The sequence below is a fragment of the Poecilia formosa genome, unplaced genomic scaffold (assembly GCF_000485575.1).
Source record: "Poecilia formosa unplaced genomic scaffold, Poecilia_formosa-5.1.2 Scaffold93, whole genome shotgun sequence".
Lineage (NCBI taxonomy): Eukaryota > Metazoa > Chordata > Actinopteri > Cyprinodontiformes > Poeciliidae > Poecilia > Poecilia formosa.
The window spans coordinates 268841-282781 of NW_006800032.1; the positions used below are offsets into that span (position 1 = coordinate 268841).

The following is a 13941-nucleotide window of genomic DNA, read 5'->3' on the forward strand; positions in this document are numbered from 1 at the left end:
CCAGCGCCCCTAGTGGCCAGCTCCCGGAGATATTTCCCGAAAGCCAGGATTCCATTGAAGTTCTGATTAGTTCTGCAGAACCAGGAGAATCAAAGCCTAATTACTGAGCTCTGCTGAGCCAGCTGGACGTGACACGGCTGAGTAGGCTCCGTCATGACAAACCTGGCTTTAACTAATCAATGTGTTTAGGTTCTCAACAACTCATTCAGTACGTTTACTGTCATTTCTATTATTTTTTTATATAGAGCCTTTTACTCCTACAGTTTTTTTCCAACAATAATGTGCTGCTTTATCGTATTTTATGCGATAAAGCATCACATAATTGTACACAATTAGTATGATGCAATATTTTGTGAAAGGGGGTGGTATGATGTAAATTTTATACTTTATAAATCTTCAAGCCTGTTCACTCTGACACTCCTAAATTAGGTCTCAGAGACCGTAACAGTTAAAAGAAACGTTTTCGTCCTTATTTTTAATTAAATGACATCAGACTTTCACATAGCGCTTCAGTTGCTTTACATGAAATCAGTGATTTTCAATCATGCACACATTCGCACGCTGGCGATGGCAAGCTACTGGATTGTAGCCAGTCTACAATATAGCAAGGTTATTATATGGTGGCCAAAATCAGCAGGCAAGGTGGATGCAGTGTCTTACCCAGCGACACAACAACAGATTTGTCTAGAGCTGTAGTATTATGAGCACCTACGTTAGAAATTGTTCGTAACTTACAGCTGCATCAATACATCAATACTTCTGCGAGTTTCTACAAATAGTTTTGACACAACTCATCGCGGTGTGCAAGAGCTTTGTCCTTTTCGATGACCCGGTTTCAACCGAGCTGCAGCCGTCAGCCAGATGGCCTCATATCTTTTCTCTAGATTACTTTGATCTGCAGAAACGTTCCCGTCAACACAATGGCGGCTGACAGTTCATGTGAGGTTTCCTCACACTGGTTTTCACAGCGCAGTGCATCATGACCAGACAGATAAAGAGTTTTGTGGTTTCATCTGATGCTACTTTGAAAACTTAAGCAATGCTGCTAGTATTTTTTTTTACTACTTTAAAAAGAAGAGCCTTTCATCTTATAACCCTTTTTAAAAACAACAAATGTCTTGTCTTGAACTTTGACCTTTTACCTGCCAACTGAGGCCTGTAGAGTCTGGGATGTGTCTTTTAAGGTTTAACGATCACCTACCAAGAAATCACCTAAATGCTTCAGACCAGCATACTGTTAAACCAGTCTTTTACATTTTACATTTTGGGAGAATTTTATTGAATTTCCATAACAGAATGTCACTAAAAGTACCAACAATATATTTTTAGACTTTTTTTTTTATCTTGTCATGAGATTAGAAAGTATTTTCCACAAACATCAACATCCCATTGAAAAAAATGTGTCCTTACTTGTTCAAACATTTTGTGTTTCTCTATTTAAAACCTAAAGATAGAAGAAGTAACATTTCAGTTCTTCAAAAATAACAAATTTCCTATATAAAAAAATATATAAGTTGTATTTTTTTTCGAAAGATAATGTGATATTTGTGGCTATAAACCAGTTTACTTAGCTGGATTGAGAGCAAAAATGGCTCTTTGGGTTGCAAACCTCTGGTGTAGACAATGTATAAAAAATATAAACTACCGTTGTATCGCTCCTCACAGCGATAAGGCACAATGAAATCTTTATTGATTCCCATCCGACGTCCCGTATTTGTGCTTGTTGTCTTAGTAGAGACAACTCTTCCTGCGTGTGTCGTCGGTTCACCGAGCATGTCTGAGGCGTGTGACAGCAGCAAGTGGATCACTGACAAAACAAATGATACCCGCCCTTCCCCTGTCAGACCTACACTTGTTCAACCACCAGAGCGTGGCTCCCACGACGATGGAGAAGATCCCAGAGCAAGCCGGGCGGGGCCTTTGTTGTCGTGAATCACCCTCTAAATAAAAAATAAAAGCTGAGAGACGCTCCGTTCTTAGAATCCCCGACTCAGAACACTTTAATTGCATGTTAATTAAGCTGCTGCTCTAAAGAACATGCGCTGCTTTTCCTGGTATTGTCCACTGTACCTGGAATGTTTCCAACTGCTCCCTGGATGTTTTTTTTTTTTTCAGTCTCCCAATTTAAGTGTTGGTTTCTGATCATCACTTTGGGTGAAAGCTGTATGGGATAAAATCTCACAAAATCCACTATTTGACCATCATATTTCAATCAGCTACTTTTTGACTTACCGTCAGTAAATGAGTGAAGAGCAACTGATTTTGAGTTAAGACTTTTGACCCAAACAGTGTCTGAACCAGCTGGTCATATCAGTGATTTATGATCAAATCGTCTTTTAGATGAATCTGCTGCTTAAACAAATAGCGCTGCTTCCCTGTTGGCTTTTAATCCACCTACATTAAATGAGACAAAATGGGCGCCATGTTCTCCGAAAAACACAAACTCTGCTCCCTCAGACTAGCCAGCAGCAATTAGCAAACCTGGTGGTACTGCGCATCTGCTGAGCTCATTATTGCATCATCATTGCAGTGAAATGCTGGTAAAAACGTTAAAGGGTTAACAGAGGAGACATGTTGTGATAACTCCCTGATGGCCAGCAGATTTTTAAGAGACAGAGGCCCAATTCAAGGCGTTAAATTACCAAGACAAATTTCTTTTAAGTCATACAGCATTTTTATAACAACTGAAGGTATATAGTTACTAAATTGTGCGATAAAATGGCATAATTCTGCCCCTTTATGACTATGTAACAGGTTTTTTAGGGATATAAGAGAAACACCAAGCTTCTAAAATCAAGGAATAAACTAAACAGGATAAAAATCATTGCCATAAACTGAGTCAAGCTCCGTTTTGGTTATTGCGTTGATCCTAGCAGCGTTGTCTGGCTGTGCCATCCCAAACCTACACTTATTCATAGTCCAGATTAGTTTTATGGTTGCATGATAGGGATTAAGCTACCAAACACAATCAGAACAGACATGTCATTTGCCTTCAAAGCCTCTGACTTTTCGCTAGCAAGAAAACCTCCACCGCTAACACCTCTCTTACACACTAACACCCTTTATTCACACCTAATTTGTACTTCTGCTTCTGCTCTGCTTAGTGAAGAGATTTACTATTTAAGGGCGACTCTAGAGCTTGTTAGTTTCAGCCAATTGCTCTGAATAAAACTGCTAAATGACTCAAACTCCGCCATTTTCTCCGACGTGACGGGCCGTCGGCATTCTGCGATAACTCTCCATTATATTAGTCGACTTTTCATCTTTAGCACCAAAGCAATTGGCCGACATGAGCCGTGGCTTACAGGACCACTTTCCCATCTCTGGCGAGGACGTGCTAAAAGTTCATAGCAAGTTCATTCAGTTCCTTGGCAACCGGCTCAGCCTCGCAGCGCACCAGGCAGAGAGTCCGTCCTCACGGCACAACGACCCGGTTAAAGTTGCTTCCTGTCTCGTCCCCCCAGGTGGTTGTTTGGACGCTGGTCCTGTCAGAGCCTGGTGCGACATAAGCAGAACCGGTTTCTTTTCGTAAGGAGACGTGGTGGAGGCCGTTCAAAACACAGCCATGTATGAGCATACTGAGGCGGGCCCCGTGGGACCGGAGAGGCATGCTGCGGAGCCAGATCATTATCAAAGATGTCCGGCTCGAGGAAGGAAAGCTATCTAAAAAGGAGACGTGTGTGTGTGTGTGTGTGTGTGTGTGAGAGAGAGAGAGAGAGAGAGAGAGAGAATGTTTGGAGACAGGGCCGGATTCACAAGGCCCTGGGTTGGAGTCGGTTTTGGTGCCCAATCAACAAAGGAAAAATGATTTTACTCATGGAAACTGCTGTTCGTTAATATGTCATCCTTTACATCAGCAGGTTTGAAATGCGACACAAAGTTATTACTAAATGAAATGAAATGAAATGAAATGAAATGAAATGAAATTTTATTCGAACATGATACAAATATAAAATAAAATAGTGCACAGTAACAAGAAGTGCATAAGAAAGAAGAGAAAATACAGATTTTTTTGTTTCAGTTAACATATCATGCTCAAAATGGGGTAGGAAGAAGTGAGAACTTATAAACTCCTACCCCTAAACTAAATGTTTAATTACAGTGGCGACCACACAATTTAAATACGATACGTTTGTGTTATTCCCACACCTTTTTGAGCTAAATGCATTCTTTCTACGTCTAAATACAGAATTATTATATAAAACATGAATTGGAAGACTCAATGTATTGTCCTCACCGTATGTATTTATGCATAATTGGATGTATAGTTTTTCTTTTTTTTCCTTTTTTACCTACAAATGGGTGTAATATGCATTTTTTTTCATATGGCTCAAAATATAGAAACAACTGACTGACTGGTACATGCTAGGTCAACCACCTAGCATGTACCTAGTCATTAAGCTCCATGTTGTTCCCAAATAAATTGCCTATTACCTCATAATTTTCATTTTAATGTTGTTTATATTCATATAAATCTCAAAAATGTTAGCACAGCTCACTTAATTTGGGCCTATAAGCTGTATATAAAGTAAAATTTTTGCAAAATACGCATTCATTAATACATAAAATAACCTAAGTAAATCAAAATTTTTGCTCCTGGGTTACAAGTATTTTATTGAGACGTTGATACCCTAACTCCAACAACAAGTAGTGCATAAGTGTTGAGAGGAAATTATATCAAGTTAAGATTTTAAGAGTACTTATGTTCAAACTCCTCATAAATTTAGGATTAAAATAATTTAGATTTTTCATATATTTACATTCTGTAGCGGTGTAGTCAAAGTTCTGAACTTAACTTGCTGGAGAATTGGTGTAGGGAGAAAAAGATTAGAGGTCCTTCAGCTTCAAAGGATTAGAGTAAAATCATATTTTATTCATCGGAGTAGAGGGGGCTGAAAACAAACACACACCGCACTTTTCAGATTTTTCTCTATATAATTTCCCTTCCGCTTCACAATTAGGCACTGCTCTCTCCTGCTCTGTCAGACGGAAACTTCCACTGAGGTTTAAATCTGAAAAAGTCCAGGCCTCAGAGTGAGTCTGGCTCTCAGAGAATATTAGTTCTCTGTCCTCTCGTTGTCTCAGCTGCTGTCATTAGTCTGCGTGTATATTTTTCTCAGGGACGGCGTACCCCCGCTGGTGTCCCAAATCCAGCATCCCTGTGAGGTTCGGTGTGGGAATAACAGCCTAACACCACAGAGAGCTTCTACTCCGTCTGCGGGCCCCCCGGGGGGCCCCTCTGCATTCTGTGAAGCCTCTCTCCTCTGGGAGGATGTGACTGCGTGTCACTCTCTCATGTGGGATCCTGACACAGCATCAGCCATGTGGTAATTGGTAGTCAGACAACTGTGTGAGCATATGGCTTTATTAAGATGTCAAATAACCTGAAGTGACAGGAAATGGCTCAGTTTCCCCCTGCTGGTTATATTGTTACTGCAGGACACAGCTGGGGCTTAATCAGCGCACTTTTTAACACTTTTTTAAATATAATAATCAGCTCATAATAAACATACTGACAGCAGCAATCACTGTGTGGCGTCACAGAAGGGTGGACTGTGGGTAAACATCTCCCTCTGCTGGATGAACACCGGTACTGAGCTTTTTGTGTGTGTGTGTGTGTGCCAAACCAACATGGAAATGTATCCACGGCAGTTCTTTAATTTTCTCTCACATACAATAACTAATGATTATTTAAGAGTAAAATCACCTCTCTTGGCTCAGCTTCTGTTAGAAAAAAAATCAAATTGCTCACTTGTATGAGAAAAGCAAAGATCAAGTAACTATGTTGGCTTCAGTTGTTATAAAAATGCTGTAAATAAATATGACCTAAAAGACAATTTGACACCTTCAAATTAGACTTCTGTCTCTAGAAGAAACTCTTGCTCTTTCTGACACTCCACCTTCAGGAAGTACTCACTATATTACTCCTTTATTATTCCTTTAACAACATTCTTAAGTGCGTTCGTTACACTGAAAAAATAATTAATATGATGAGTTCAGCAGATTCCACCAGGTGTTTGATAAATTTCTGCTAGCTAGTCTGAAGGAGCAGAGTGGGGGCCACGTTCTGCAATGCAGAAGTTGAAATCTGTGCTTCAAAGCGGCGCATGCGTTTAGTTCATCTGAATGGTTGCCACAGGAGATTAAACGGTTTCTCAAATGCACGTCGGAATCAAAGCAATACTCCTCATGAGGAAATATAACATGACGCAAGTTTCAATAAAATTTCACATAATGCTGCCTCTTTAGTGAATTTTAATTTTTCAGGCTGGTCCAGTGATGGGATGGAAATGGCGGCGTGTGGCACCTGCTTATTGTTCGAGGCATCCAAGTTCACCTTTCAGACAGGTGTCAAAAAGGTGAAATAAAAACAATAAAAATAAAAGACCAGGTAAAAACAGTGGAGAATAACTCCTTGTTTTCTCTACTTTGAGTACAGCTGCATCCAAAAATAACGGTTCAATATCATTAACCAGATCAGGGTGTGTGGTTTTTGTTTTTAGTAGAAATTATGTTTCTACTTCACTTTAGTAGGTACAGTCGAGTAATAGAAAACCAACAGATGCAGCACACACGCAGCACACGTTGATAGTTCTGTGAAGGAACGTAAAAAAGAGCAGGAAAGAGAAGAAGGAATCGTCTCAAATTGTTTCAGATAGAAGCCGAAAGCAGAAAGATGTGGCAGCTGCTGCTCGGCTCCTGTGTTCATCAGCATGAATAACTTCACCCGCCTTCAGAGCTAAACTATAAATGCAAACCGATTTTTAAAACCGATTAGCGATGCTAAACGTAAATTTGTTCAGATCACTGAGGCAGCATCATGAGCTGGAGGGAAAAGCGGGTTGATCAGCTGTCAGGGGTCAGTAGTATGACGCTCAGGTTCTGCCATAACAGTATGTTGACATGCATATTCCAGACGGGAAGAAACATCTGTTAGCAAAGTTTCCAACAGATGTGAAGGAGAAATGACTTTGAGGAAAGACTTTAATCGCAGCACTGGAATCAGGAGCGGAAAACTGGCTCGCATTTGATCCTTCTGTTGTCAGGGTGTTAAATATCAAAACTACTTCATTAATCCAAAACGGAATTTGATGCTGTAGAAAACTGATACAAGGTATTGCTTTTTTGTTTTTTTAAATAATACCGCCAGTTTAGTCCTCAAAAATAATGTGACTCAGAAGGCATAGCATACTCGGTCATATTAAAGCAGAATCTACAACAAGCACCTTGCAGCATGCAGCCTTTAATATTCATGACCTTTAAATAACATGCTGTCAATTTACAAACAAATCTATATTTTACTGAGCTATTTTATTCAGATTTTAAGTGACGGACCAAAGTATTATTAAAACCTCTTTACTCTTCCATAAAGTTTAGTGGAACTCATTGACACATTGTCCTAATTTAAATAAATAGTACAATACACTTTGTGTGCGTTTTTTGTTTTGATTACCTGATTAATATCTGGACAGCAAAAGGGGCTTAATTTGAGATTTATATGATATTAACAGAATTTTGAACCACCTCAGGAGTTCTGGGTAACATTTACAGGCAACGTTTTGTTTTTGAAATCTTAAATGCTAAATTTATACTTCTTTCTTTTTTCTTAATTAAGTGTTCTCTCAGCAATTGGTCTATTTTTGGAGTCTGTGTATTCCAGTTAACGATTAATCGATTACTAAATTAGTAGACGATTTACTTCAACAATCGATTAATCGCAATTAATCAGCCCAAAAAAACTATACATTTATATATATAGATGTATGACAAAGAACACAACCTCTGGATAAATAACAAGATAAATAATCTTTATTTCCACATCTCTGTTGTTTATAAAATTATGTGTCCACAATTAATATCAACAAGGCAACACAGAGAATCTTTTTTTTTTTTTTTTAAACTCAGAGGTGAAACTCGCACTCTGGAGACGCCTCGCCCGTCCAATCGGGAAAAAATTGGACACAGCCGGATTGTTCTCGACGCCTCTCCGGTTTTCGGACCGAAGTCGGGACTTAAGTCCAGAACTCGTGCAACGGGTTCTGGACAAAGAGCGCGGCGGTTCTCCAGAGCCCAGTTCCTCACCAACAATGTACAGTCATAAAACATCAGGACTTCATCGCTGCTCGGCGCTCGGTGTAAACCAGACACGGCTCGTGAGCAGCTTGTTGAGCGTTCCCACACCAGATAGCCCTCGCTGAAATGATCCACGTTATTGCCACTAACAAACATAAGCACTATTCTTCTCTATCTTAATTTCATATCTTTGCTTTTTTTCTCTACAGTAAAGACGAAAAAAGGGGAAAAAAGACATTAACTGCAAAAATCAAACAAAAACAGTGAGGAAATGACCTTGTATTGTACACACGCATGAAAAAATAATCTAAAAAAAACAAAACAAAAAAAAACAGATCCTTAGCCATGTGCTCAATGGAGACGTTAAAAAAACAAAACAAAAAGTTTCCTTGCAAGTCTGTCTGCTGTACGTATGATGTAAGAACAGAAAAATTAAATATTACATACTGTATAGGTTATTGTTACAGTAACAAGGTTCCATGCGATCGTATTCTTCTCGCCTGTACAGAATGGAGGATTCAGTAGTAAATAAGGCTGTACAGACCCATAGTGCCAGCATGTCAGAGAGACCTGCACTGGAAAAACTCCAAATCTTACCAGGAAGTTTTGGTTTGGTTTCCAGAGCGCTGGAAAGGGCATTTGAAACAAGTTAAAAGTAACTTTTCAGCAAAACATAGGAGATCGTTTTAAGTCAATAACTCTTGAACACAGATTTTAAAAAGTATTAGTTTTAGTGGCAGGTTATTTCACTTATAAAAAGACGTCCTCCCCCGCCCCACAAGTTACAAGTGAAATAATCTGTTAGTGGAACTAGTATTTTCATAAATTTTAAGGATTTATTGACATAAAACAAGCTCCTATGTCTTGCTGAAAAGTTACTTGTGAGTTAGTTTTGTCTTATTTCATGTGTACTAAGGTATTTGCACTAGAAACTAAAAGAAAAAAAAAATTTGGTAAGATTTTGAGTTTTTGCAGTGTGGAGACCTGGGGACCTGGGTGGGTGTGTTGTGGTCCGCTGGTAAGGACAGAGGGCGCATCATTCTAGGGGTAAACCAAGGTGGCTTTTACTAAGAAATTAAAGTATAGGGTTACCCTTTTAATGCTGCGTCATTATTAAATCAGTTCGCTTGCATTAAACCAATCCCCTTAGGTTTTTAAGAGTGATCCAAGAGAACACGACAAGCTGGGAACATCCTGGAGCTGATAACCCCCCGCCCCCCCAAAAAAACAAAAACAAACAAACAAAAAAAGACATTCTCAAGCGACAAAACAGTGAGCAACAGCACAGACTGGTGTCTCAGGATGGGGACTCCCTCCAGTTCGAAACGTCCCACCAGGAAGAAGAGGCATTCAGGACTGGAAGCAACAACGAAAAGAAGAAAGAAAAGGATCCACACGCTACGCCGAGTCCAACCGGGTCAGTTTAGTTACACAGGAAAGGTTTCATCAGGCTGTCGATCCCATCAGATAGCTTCGCAATGTCAAATTTACCAAAAATGTTCAAGTCGTGACAGAGAAAAGAGCATCTGTTTTAATTTATTTGTTACAGAAACAGAAGTATTTTTGTTCTAGTTTGTAGTACAAATATCTTAGTACACTTGAAATAAAACAAAACTAACTTACAAGTAAATTTTCAGCAAGAAATAAATATTACCTTGATATTGTTGAAAAAGCACTAGTTATAAGTGAAATAACCTGCCAATGGCAGATTATTTCACTTACAACTACCACTTTTTCATTAATATTAATTAATGACTTGAAACAAGTTCCTATATCAGGTTGAAAAGTTACTTGTAAGTTAGTTTTGTCTTATTTAAAAGTAAATTGAGATATTTACAGCAGAAACTCGACCAAAGATACTTGGTGTTTAGTGACGTTGCAGTGTGATCAAAACTGGGGACCGTGTGGACGGGTTTTCAACCAGCACCGGACTGACGCTCTAGTTTTTAAATGTGCTTCTCTACCTTAGAGACCCTCCCCTGAGAAACAGCCCCGCCCACAGAGCACCGAGACCCTCTGCGCCCTCCCCAAAACAAACTCCTGCAAAAGACTTAAAAACACACATTCAGACCCCCTCCCTCCACGTGGGTTCATTCAGTCAAATACATTGTCTAGTCTTTTTTATTTTTATTTTATTTATTTATTTTTTTTTAAACAATCTGCGAGTAAACCGCGAAAGCGCTGAGAGAGCGAGCGGAGCTGAGGACGCAGAACGCGGGGCGAACGGACGTTCGTTACGTCACACCGACGGGAGGAGAAAAACTCCATGGCGGCACATTCGTCAGGACCACATCGCTATGTTGGATGTGCAGTGGGCTTTATAAGACACGAACGCTTCACATAGTGCAAAATGGAGACATGCAATCAGTTTAACTCGTAAAAAAATGGGGAGTATTTTGATTTTTTTCCCACATAAGACTAATTTATCTCAATATAGCTGCACAGCAGAAAGCTTACAGCAAAACGTTAAAGTTTTATCTCTTTGGTGAGAGCTTTTTTTTTTTTTTAACGTTTCTTTGTTTTGGCTTTTCACTTGCAGCCGTCATGGAAGATACAGAAATTTGGACGTCAGAGTTCAGATTCTCTATAACACACACAAGCTAGCTACGATAGCCGCTAACAAAATATGGAAAACGTTAGCTCTGTAATGAGTTTGTCTTTGTTTTAAAACACCTGTAGGATTCTGCTTTACAGTTAGCGCTCTCTTTTATTCGTCGTGTGACGTCACCTCTAGTTCTAATATAAACTAGAATGAAGCTAGCTAGAAGGAAACGCCCTGTATCATTTTGTTGAACAGAAATTGGAATTGGGAAATTTTGGTTTTGGCAAGTACAGCTTTACAAACAAACCCAGACGTCAAACATCCGGCACAAAAGCCTCATTAGTGCATCTTCAGGTACGCTAAAGCTAATCGATATACGCTAAAGCTAATCGATATCAAGGCTAACATGTTTAGCTCCTCCGCTCACCTGCTGCTCCATTTCTTCCTGTTTTTAATGTAGAAGAGTCAGTTTGGTAGCTGTGCTGCTGAAGACGTTTACCCGACAGTGCGCGGATGATTTTATAGAGGCAGATTTAAGGCTAGGATTTGTATTTGTTTTAAATTTAGCTTTGCTGTGGATCGTTCCGTTTTGCCCGGCGCGTCGGCTGACCTCAGCTCCTCGAGTCAAGAGCTGATAGAAGCAGCTAAAGCAGCATAAAGCTATTCACACCGTTGACCCCCGACCCCACCCAAAAAAAGGACCCCAACCTGAGGCTCAAAGCTGCCTCCTCAAACAGAGCATAAGAAAGAGAGAGAGAGAGGGGAACCCTAGGAAGAGTTTGCTTTAAGTGTAAACAAATGGCGAAGTGGTTGTAGTTCTGATGAGACCGTGTTTCTGCGGCTGTGTGGGTGGCGGCAGCGGCGGGACATGAACGCGGTGGCTCTCCCACGCACACTCAGCCTCCAGGTCCCGCCTCTCCTCATCTTTTCTCTCTTTATGTGTACAGTCTCTCCTCCACCTCTCTTTCAGACTCTGTTGAATTAGTATGAAGCCCTCCCTCAAGTTCATTTCTGCACCTCTCTGTTTGTGCTGTACAGTGAAAAAGAGCAGACATGGTATTAAGAAGCCTGAGGCTGTTTTATCCTCTTTCTTTTCTTGTTTTTTTTTTCTGCAGTTGTTTCTCATCCTTGCAGCTAAAAAAGAAAAAGTCGTGCATCTGCAAACACACTCGGACACACGCAACCCACGCCCCCCCCACAAACACCCGTACCGAGCCGGAACATAAACCCTTTCTCCGTTTCTCTCAGGTTGTTTTTCAGCGGCGCTGTGTTTGGACATGCAGGAGGGGGGAGGACGGGAACGAGGGCCTGGGAGAGAAAAGGTTCCTAGCTCATAAAAAGGAAGAGTGTAGCTCTGTGTGTGTGTGTCTAACTATGCAAATGCGACAAAGGAGAGGTCTTAGTTCTGCTGCCATCTCCGCCGATATTTCTTCTCCTCGTCATCTGCCGGGAAAACACACAAAAAAGAAAGAAAACATGGTTTAGAGAATGAAATGGGCTGTTTACGTTGGTCCGGTTCTAAAGCAGAGAAGAAAGAGAGGAAGGAGGAAGAAAAGCTGCGGTACCTTTTCGCAGAAGCCGAGATAAAAATTTATGCTGATACGGAAAGCAGAGGGGAAAAAAGAAGCAGGAAAAAAGGATCAGAAATGTGGACAAAGCTGCTGAACATTAGAGAAAAAAACGAACAGAACCAGTTTAATAATGACTGAAATTCATAAAGTGGGTTGTTTCTACACTTTGACCCCAGCTCACCTTCTAAATGGTTCCTGGAAATATATTTCAGTGCTTCGTCCAGGAGGATGACGGGGATGGAAATCTTTAGGACCACGACCCACTGGGACCAGCACAAAGGGGTCACCTGGAAGATCAGCTGAGGGGCAAAGAAAACCCACTCAGAAATACTTAAAATGAAGCTGTATGACAATGGGGACTTAAAGGTTTTAGCACAATATTTGTTGGAATTATCGTGATAACGATAAAAGTGATGATAAGAACTATTTATTCCTTTTTTTTTTCTTTTCAATACCAATACAGACAGTTTTGGGGGTTTTAAACATCAAATAAAATGTGGAATGGTCTGTCCCAGATGGTTTTTCTTTAAAGATACATTAACATAAGAATCAACAGTAAAACACACTTTTCACAATAACTCTGTTCCTAGAAATGTACTAATGGTTTCCCTACAATCTGCTCCAATCAGTGATTGGCTGACGAAAGTAAAATTCTGAGTTTCCCACCTACATTATTCGATAAACGCGTCACAACGAGCGGAGTCAGTAGTTGGACTTGATCAGGCGTCCTGAGAACTCACCGGCAGAGGCTCGACGTACAGGATCAGGAAGTGGAGGGACAGCGACAGGATGATGGCTCCCAGCAGCCAAATGTTGACCCAGGGAGGCATCCTGAGCAGGGACTGGTTCTCAGACAAACTGCCAAGACAGATGTTCCCACAGGTCAGGAGGTCAGAAAGAAAAAATGAGCAAACATTGTTCTAAAAAGTAACATGTGGAGCGGTTCTACAGTCATTTCCTTGTTTACCACAAAACGGCTAGCTTGAAGCTAACTGTTAGCTTCAAACGGTTATAAAAAATGCAAAATGTTTTATATTTCACCTCTACTGTTATGCCGCAAGATTACAATCATGATTGTTTTTAGGAAAGCACAATATATCGGCATTTATAATGCAGGTATTGGTCAATTTTTCACATGTCAGTGAAAATGAGGAAAAATGGGCCAATATTAGTAATTATTTATTTCGATCTTGTTACCGTTTGTGTGTGATATTCATGAGGGAGAGAGAAAACAGCCAGGTGGTATTCGTTTGGTTCACTGTGTTAAATGGAGAAATATCTTTTATTGGCTATGATATCAATATTAATCAGGGTTTCTGCAGGTTTCACCAACTCAAATTTACAACTTAAGACTGTTATGAATAAAATTTAAGACCTGGTATCTTGAATTTATCTAAGTGCATCTAAAAATGTTCAAAAGAAAATCTAATGTTTTATTTATTCTAAAGATATACATCTTCATTAGAAAATTTAAGACTTATGATTGAAATATTTCAGGCCAAATTAACTTTCTTAAACAAATTTAAGGCATTTTAAGGCCACAATTTTAGATACATAAATGTAAGGATTTTAAAGATTTGTTTTTAAGATTTCACGGTTGTGAAATCTTAAAAATGTTAAAAATCGGTGTTATTAGGCATTGTTGAGTTTGGAATTAGACAACATCTGTTCCACTTTTTATTTAATTCCCCCCCCCACCAACACTTAAAGTGTAAAATCACAATTGTCATAATATCTAATAGTGAGTTGGTGTGT

The 13941-nt window shown here is 39.8% G+C and overlaps 1 protein-coding gene across 2 annotated transcripts in view; it reads right to left on the reverse strand.

Moving 5' to 3' along the window:
• Window positions 1-10226: 10226 nt before the first annotated feature.
• atp2a3 (ATPase sarcoplasmic/endoplasmic reticulum Ca2+ transporting 3) overlaps window positions 10227-13941 on the reverse strand; it is a 51646-nt gene continuing 47931 nt past the window's right edge. The window contains exons 19-22 of one of the 2 annotated variants that reach the window (XM_007557940.2): window positions 12927-13044; window positions 12368-12485; window positions 12181-12211; window positions 10227-12058 (exon numbers count right to left, since the gene is read on the reverse strand). In XM_007557940.2, coding sequence (XP_007558002.1) covers window positions 12207-12211; window positions 12368-12485; window positions 12927-13044 — 241 coding nt within the window. In that variant the 3' untranslated portion in view covers window positions 10227-12058; window positions 12181-12206. The remainder of the gene's footprint in view (window positions 12059-12180; window positions 12212-12367; window positions 12486-12926; window positions 13045-13941) is intronic. The other variant, XM_007557939.2, reaches the window with a different exon arrangement.